Raw genomic sequence first — 8,571 nt, forward strand, 5'->3', positions numbered from 1 at the left:
TTTTTTCTTTGTATCATGATTCTACTAATTTTATCAGAATACTAAAGAGTACTGAGAATACTAGAAAAAAAATATTAAAATTTATTTAAATATCTAAAATAAAATTATAAAATAATTTTAAATAATATAATCCAAACAACATTTAGTTTAATATAATCTACTTTAATAAAAAATTTGTCAAATATAAATTACGGTCAATATCATCTTACTTTTGATAAAAATTAATTCTGTGAAATCAATTTTATAAAAACTCTCGTTTACAAAATTTAATCCAAATACATATTAAAGCAGACCGTGCTTTACGTGATTTGTTACATAGCAAATCCACCAGCTACTCAATTCGAACTTCAAAATAAAAATCTGTATAATCAAAGAGAAATAACCAAATTTAAAATTTCAATAGCGCGCACTACGAAAGATAAAGGCAAAGTAAATTATATAAAAAAGAATAGTGCATGGCAGAATAATCTTCAATTGATTCCATAATAAAGAAATAATGATGGGTTTGGATGGACATCACTAAAGAAAGACAATCTGCGGCCCTTTCTAAGTTGATGGATATAATAGCTCTACTTTTTAAACACAATGATGACATATTCTTCTTCTTTTGCAGGAAAACAAATTAAAATGTTTTAAAATTGAGAAAAAGTGGAAACGTGACGACTTCGGTCAATTTTATACAAGATTTCAAGAGATATTTTGTAATAATAATTAATCTCCTTTTAAAGTGCGTTGCCATCTTCTTAATCAACCTGCATAATAAAGAGATATCAATCACCACCATTATCATTTCCTCAATCATAAAGAGAATTTGGTAAATAAGATAACTAGATGTTAGGTCTATTTTACCCATTGCTTTCTTGCAGATTGAGAGAAGGACAACAAGAACTGCTAGACCTGTAAACACTCCCACAATAATGGCAACAGATCTCCCCACTTCATCATTGTCATGGGAACCTGGAAGAGACATAAAATTTAAACAAAGAAAGGAACAAAAATCGTAGTAAAAAATTTGGTTAATATTCATGAAGTTATACCTTTAACATTTTCTTTACTTTTATATAGTTAGGTTTAATAATGTTTGATGATGGTATGACACTATTTATTTAAGAAGTATATATTATAAAATAAAAAATATATATATAAAAAATATTTGAAATTGCTACAATTTTATTGTGTGAATATGTCCAGATGCATTTTTTGATAGAGTCATCTTTATATATTTTATGACTAAATTATTGTCTAACTTCAATGTTAATAAAATGATATAAATAATAAAAAATAAATTTTTTTTAAACAGTTACCTTTTCTCTCATTATTTAATCTGATATTTATATTTTTTTTATACAGTTGTTTTCACAGTAGTAAAATTCAGCCAATAATTAACTAATAATAAATTATTAAAGTAAATTTTTGTTGAGTATTAATTTTTTTAATTTTATATTTTTCTAAATTTATCCTCTGTGTCTTATTTATTTTTTTCACCTATTAAATTAGATGTCCAACTAAATATTAATTTCTTGATGCATATTATTATTTAAAATGAAGCAATAAAATATTGTCTAAATGATTTCCTCGTTGGCAAAATAAATCCTAAAACATTAATAGAATATGTTAATGAACCCCGAAACTATTTATCTAAATTTTGAGAAGATTATAGAATTTTTTTTTGTGAGGGGTTAGAAGTTCTTCATGGATTACTTTGTATGTGTTTGGATTATAGTTTTTAACAGAAATTTGTATAAAATTAATTTTGATGAAAAGTAAATTTATGTTAATGTAATTTATGTTTGATAATTTTTATATCAAAATAAATTATATTAAAATAAATATTGTTTGGATTATACTACTTAAAATTATTTTTAGATAAAAAATTATTAAAAAAATATCAATTTAAATATTTTTATTTTTATCCTATCATCTTAATTTAGATATTTAAATAGATCTTATTAATTAATTTTATACTAAAATTAATATTTACTTACTAAATTAAAAGTAACATATAAAAGTTAATAAAATATATTTTATATTAAAAATAAAAAATATATTTTATTATCTATGAATAATTTTTTATTTAATTTATCTTTTTAAATGGGATCATAATCTATATTATAAAAAATTACAATAAAATATAATATACCAGCGTTATAATTATAATTTTACAGAGTAGAATAAAAAATAAAAAATTTCAACCAAAACAAAAATATTAGACATAAAAAATAGTAAATGATAAAAAAAATTAATATGAACAAAAAAATAATAAGAATTGCAAAAAATAATAATATACATGAAAAATGAGAACATTAACAAAAATAATATAAAAATTATTTATTATATAAATAAAATAAATACAATAAAAAATAAAAATATGAAGAAATTACTATAAATTTTATAATATCAAACAAAAAAAAATTTCTATAATTTTTTTAGTATTATCAGTACTCTTTAATTTAATATTATTTTAAACTATAAATTTTTATTATTTATAATTATATTGTTATTTATAATTAGTTTTTCGTTTGCTTTATCCTCTTTGGTAGGATCGTAATTCATATTATACAAAATTTTGATAACAAACGTAGAATATAGTAATTATAATTACAAATTTTATAAAGACGAATAAAAAATAATTTTTTTTATATAAAACAAAAATAGAATACATCAAATAATAGAAAAAAACTCATACGGATAAGAAACAATAAAAATTCTATAAAACCAACAATATATATCATATAAATAAAAAATACATAAAAATTAAAATATAAAAAAGAGTACTAAAAATAATAAAAAATTAAAATATTTACCTTACAAGTAATTGAAACAAATTTAAAAACTTTTGATAAAAAAAATTGTAATAAAATGGAATAATGTGAATCATGAAAAGCCAATTGATAAGAGAAGAATATCGATATAGAATGTGATACTTAATAAAAGGTACGTATTCAAGATAAAGAGTAAAAAGCAACGAAATAAAGTAAAGTGTTCGTGTGTCCACAATAATAAAGCAGAATGGCATATATGCTGCAAATGCATTGTTTCAGAAAAATTTACTTTCTGATAGTTGAATTTGATCTTCCCTAAGCCAACTGTTTCAACTAATACATGTTATTTCACCTGTGGCTATGTATTAATATTTTTTTTGTTTTGCTTATTTTATTCAAATAACCAAAATTCTATTCAATGTAAAAATTTTGTTGTTAAAAATGAATATTATATTATGCTGAAAGATGAATGGGAATGAAACTAACCTGGAGTTTCATCGTAGTAACCTGAAGCCCAGTAGCGGGCATAACACTGCCCCAAGAACACATCAGCAGCAGCCGCAGATCCGCACATGCTCTTCAGCTTTCCAATCCCATCAGCGAGGCAAGATGAGCAATCGGAAACAGTTAAATCTCCCAGGCATTGCGCAAACCCTTGAACAAGACCTGAACTACTCACTCTAAATCCATTTGCCGTTTGCAAATCCGCAAGAACGTCATCTCTACGCCTAAAGAATTCAACATCATTATCCACAGATTTACTACATTTCTTGTACCTGAAGGATATAAGATGAAACAATAGAAAATTAAAGTTTGAACAACTCATTTCCACGAGTATTTATAGAATAGAATGAGTACCTCTATGTAGTTCTAAAGGTATTTCTTGGTAACTATTCCACATTGGCACAATTACATATTGACAAATAAAAACCTCACAAAATTATAGATTTTTTTTTTCTTTTTACGAAAAAATTTAAAGTTAATTCGTACAGTCCACCAAAATCAAAATATGCCTCCAAACTCAACAGGCAATTATAGAGGTACTTACAATTTAAAGGATTGTATCGCAGCATCATAATGAATTTGGGATATGTTCTGAAATTTTTAGTACGGTGCCAATTCTCCTTGGCAGTTGTTACAAAATATAGATCGAAAAAATATAGGAGAGAACGAACTTCAATTTACTATAAAAAAAATAGAATTCAGATTTTTTTTTGAAATAAAAAGCTTAATACAATAAGGTGGAACATCAATGTTTTAATAAAAAAAGTATTAAACAGATAAAATAAATTAATTTATAAAATAAATAAAATAGAATTCAGATTTTTTAATTTTAAAGTGGTAAAATAAAGAATTAATCACTTTTAAATTAAAATAGTAGAACATATATTTTAATTAATTTGTGTTTAATTTCCAATGGTACCTAACGCTGGTATCAAGCTTCCCAAGAAAATCACCACTGTGTTCGTATCTAAGATAGCACCCTTCAAGTTGCAAAGAAGCACCAGTAGTGTATGGACAAACCAAACCTATTTGGTTTACGGATCTTCCAACGCATTTTGAACAGTCAGTTGGATGTAAATCTCCCCTGCACTGGTACATGCCATATACTGTCGCCTCTGGTGGCGCTGAGGTTCCATTCCCAATGGCAAAGCTATTGTAAATAACTTCAGACGACGAACTTACTACCGACGACAGAAAGGTGTTGAGGTTTTCTTCAAAGATCGAGTTTGGTTGGTATTTATCTTGTGAGCAGCCCGCGTAAACAAAGATATTTGCCCGTGAAGGATAGTCACCATGGGCACTCCTCAGAACTAGTGAACAAGAGAAAAAACATAAGAGAGAAGAGACTCGCAGAGCTAAGATGATTTCTTGAGTAAAAAATAATTGAATGCGTCTCGGCATTGCTTCCTTTCTTTTTCTTTGTTGTTTGGTTTTTGGTTATCGTTGCGAATCTGAACCTTCTTTTCTTTTGTTATTGTGGCTTGGTTTACCACTATAAAAGATTTATTAGTGGTTTGTCTTTGTTCTCTGTTTTTGCGAAGTGATGCATTTTCTACAGTAAAGACGTTTTGTTGCGTTCTCCAAACGCACCCATTAATACGGGAGAAATTCATATATTTAACGGCCAGTGTTATCTATAAAAATTACAATATATAAAGGTAACAGAGAAGTTTGGTGTCCAATTTTTATTTTTCATCTTACTTTTATTAATAACTAGTGATTAATATAATTAGCATCTTAAAATTTGGTCAAAAATATAATTATCAGTAATTTTCTTTCATTTTACGTACAATTATTTTTTTATTTTATACTTAACTTTATTTATATTATCTTTTTTCTTATTCTACGGAGTACGGAGTACATGTAATACTCTTTTCTTATTTTTATTCTATTTAATGAAAAAAAATAATAATAAATATGTGTATGGAGAATAGTAAAAAAATAATGAAAATAAAAATAAAAATTAAAAATTTTAAAAGAATAATAAAACTAAAAATAATTTAAGATATTGAATATAAAATAAAAAAAACAATTAAAATTATGCGAAAAAAAAGAATGCTTTAAATTTAAATTTTATATCTACTTCAAATTAAATAAGAAAGAAACAAACCATAATACAAAATTAGAGTAAACAAAAGCATAAATCAAAGCAAAGAAGCCCAATAAATCACCGCAGCAAAATTTCAAAAAATTCCAAAACCAAATCCTTTTTCTCAATGAAAAATCATGTTTAAATTTTAAAAAACTAAGAAGAAACAAAACTAAATCAGTGAACAAATGGTACCTCGGGATGATAAAATAATATCGCAATTGAGCAATGTTAGGGGGCAGCAACATTTGTGATTGGTAGCCATCAACTAGCTATCAATGATGATTTGATGGTGTGATATTAGTGTGAGATTTCATCCAATGGCTCATTTTTTTCTGTTAGTTATCAAAATACAATAAAATTGTTGGTCCCCTAAACTTTTCCATCGCAATTAACTTCAGCATATTACCATCCAAAAAATCACTGAACAATATTAACACTACAACTAACTGACCTTAAGTGCCGATACCCGCTATTTTATTTGAATATTTTGACAAATAGAAGTATGCTTTCAAAATAAAAAAGGACTACATAACAAAATATGCAAAAATTCCAATCATTGGATTACAATAAAAAACATAGACTTGCCTAGTCGAAGCTAAAAATTATGATTCTCTCTAGCTTTATAAATCAGAAAGATAATGATTCTATTAAAATATAACTGATTCATTTTTGAAGTAAATAAATACATTAACTTTGGTCTATTACTCAACGGAGAAGAAATTAGTTCTAAGTTTTTTCATATTTGTCTTAATATTCATTCTCTCAACCTCTCTTTGTAGCTTTGTCTCTCTTAGAGACACTGACTATATACTATTCATCTAAACTCAATTTGTCACCTTCAATTATTCTGTTGAATTTGTCTATTCTGTATTTATTATATTAATATGCGAAACTCTAAAGCTCGTGTTTTAATTTGAGTTTCCAGAATTGAACTTTAAAATCATCAAGATTACTTCACATATGCAGTTTAAAGCTTGTTATAGAAGAATTTAAAGTTCTTAAAATATTAAATAGATATCCTTTTACTCCCGCAAAGCATAAAGCATGTTAAGGAGTTCAAACATATACACAAGTTCTCAAATAATTAATTTTTAATTAATTATTATTTAAAGAATACTTTTAAGTTACTTATTTAAAATTTGAAGATCCATTCTCCAGAACAACTTTTTATTTTGAAGTAAGTTTGACTATATTCAATGCTACTATATTTCTAAGCTAATAGCATGTGCAAGAAAATAAAAAAATCTATCATATGTATTTTTATAGCGGGTAAAATCCACGAATGTCTCTAGAATTCATAAATAAACAGATATATATGTTCTCATAAATGCATATTACAATGCTTAAAAAATAAAAAAAAAAACAGACACAATTACAACAGGCTATTTTATACAGAAGATAAAATCTGCGATAAAAATCAAAGTCAATAATGAAATCAGGATGAGCAAAATAAAATAGTATGCCTTGTGAGATCATTTCAATATAAACCTATTAAGTTAAGAAATTAACTAACTTAATTGATGATGACAAACATTGACAAATTGAGTTAAACACCCAATTAGCTTTGATTGTATTTGATTAAGTGATGCAGGCAAAAAATCAAAGTTGCAGCAGCCCAAATGAATAAAAACAGAAACAAGATCTTTGATGGGCCTCCTAACACTCAAAGCCTAAAGAAAAATAATGCAAAGAAACTAGCTGAGCTGAATGAAAATTATTCAACCCAAATCAAAGGAGATACCATCAAGCTGAAACCCTCAAAAACACCTCACATGTTTGTTTCAGTCATAATCAAAAAGAAAGATAGAGAGCTTCATTCTTATTTTTATTCATTCATCAGAAAAGAAAAAGAGAAAAAGGTAAATCACAAAAAGCTAATGTCTAATCACCAAAATTAAAGAAAGCTTAGCTAAGTCAGAAGATAAAGGTGATTTATTTCCATTTGCATGAAATTTACTTTCTTTGCTTCTCCAATTTTCTGCAACCCTAATTTAGGATAAATGGAGAAAGGGTTCTCTGACAATCACTACTATGAATCAAAGGATAAAATTGTTTCTTGGAGACAAAGCACTTGCTCAAAGGTTCAGATTTGAGTTTACCATTGAAACATTTCTCTTTGCTAATTTGAGGTTTTTGGTCAAGCAAGAAGTCAGCTTTGAAATCTCTAGTTTAGGGGTTAATTGAAGAAAGTAGAATGACAAGTTTAGAAAGCACTCAACTCAAGGAGTTGACACAGAAGAAATCAAGATAGCAATTTTTTGAAAGAGGTACAAATAAGAAAAATTTCATTTTTACAGAGGTAAGGAGAGAGAACCATATTTTGAGTATTGGTCTGAAGAGTTTCTCCGTGAAGAATTCATCAATCTTAGACAGTGATTTTTAAGTCAAAGAAGCATTCCGCCAAGATGAAGAACCAAATTAGAGTTAGCTGAATCCGGTTCAACTTATAGCAACTGAGGCTGTTGAAGCATTAATCTCCTTCATATTTTGCAGTTTGTATTTCATTTTTAATGTATATCTTTCTGTAATTTCTTGAGAGATAAAAGACTGAAAAAGAGAAATAAAAAAAAAGCCTATAAGTGTTAAAAGGTAGAGTGAAACACTTGAGAGAAAAGCCTAGAGTGATTTCAAATTTCTTTAGATTGTTTCATATGTCTTGTGTCTTGTACCTGTGAGGTACCCCCTTTCTAAGTTGGGTTAGCACTTAGAGTGAAGAGTTAAGTATTAGCATAACCAAGTCAAGTTAGTTGAGAACTTGAGAGAAAAAAGATTGGGTGAATCCTAAGAAATTGGTGTATGTAATACTTTAACTATAGTGAAAATTCCATCACCGTTGTGGTAGAGACTGGATGTAGATTGCATTGCATAAAGCAACTGAACCAGGATACATACTTGTGTTATTTCTCTCCTCTTTCTCTGAGTTCTGTTTTCTGATATTTATGAGACAAAACAGAATTGTCTCACAAAATTTTTGCTGCATAGTTCAAACAGATTCTAAGTGAAAGTTTGTAATTAACTGCTAAGTTCATTAAAGTAAAAGAATGCCATAAATTCAACCCCCTTTTCTAAACCTTCTATAACATTCAGAACTTATTATGCACTGACAAATCAAGTTTAATGAGCAGTATGATTAGTAATATAAATAGTCATTACTCAAAAAAGTAAGCAAAAGTCTTAATGAAGAGTTGTCTAAGATTTTAATGTAGTAAAATA

At 26.6% G+C, this 8,571-nt stretch overlaps 1 protein-coding gene across 1 annotated transcript; it reads right to left on the reverse strand.

Moving 5' to 3' along the window:
- Positions 1 to 456: 456 nt before the first annotated feature.
- LOC112785174 (plasmodesmata-located protein 8) lies at positions 457 to 4,892 on the reverse strand. The gene is made up of 4 exons (XM_025828618.3): positions 4,186 to 4,892; positions 3,249 to 3,538; positions 850 to 957; positions 457 to 752 (listed from the first exon to the last, which is right to left on the reverse strand). The coding sequence occupies exons 1-4, from the start codon at positions 4,665 to 4,667 to the stop codon at positions 748 to 750; spliced, it is 885 nt and encodes a 294-aa protein (XP_025684403.1). The 5' UTR covers positions 4,668 to 4,892; the 3' UTR covers positions 457 to 747.
- Between the last annotated feature and the right edge of the window lie 3,679 nt (positions 4,893 to 8,571).

Source organism: Arachis hypogaea, chromosome 20, assembly GCF_003086295.3.
Source record: "Arachis hypogaea cultivar Tifrunner chromosome 20, arahy.Tifrunner.gnm2.J5K5, whole genome shotgun sequence".
NCBI classification, from domain to species: domain Eukaryota; kingdom Viridiplantae; phylum Streptophyta; class Magnoliopsida; order Fabales; family Fabaceae; genus Arachis; species Arachis hypogaea.

Excerpts from the sequence above, each read along its gene's own strand:
- LOC112785174 (XM_025828618.3), bottom strand. The coding sequence starts at position 4,667 with ATGCCGAGACGCATTCAATTATTTTTTACTCAAGAAATCATCTTAGCT. Across the intron at positions 3,539-4,185 it reads AAGCTTGATACCAGCGTTAG|GTACAAGAAATGTAGTAAAT; the intron begins GTACCATTGGAA and ends TATATCCTTCAG. Across the intron at positions 958-3,248 it reads TTACTACGATGAAACTCCAG|GTTCCCATGACAATGATGAA; the intron begins GTTAGTTTCATT and ends TGTCTCTTCCAG.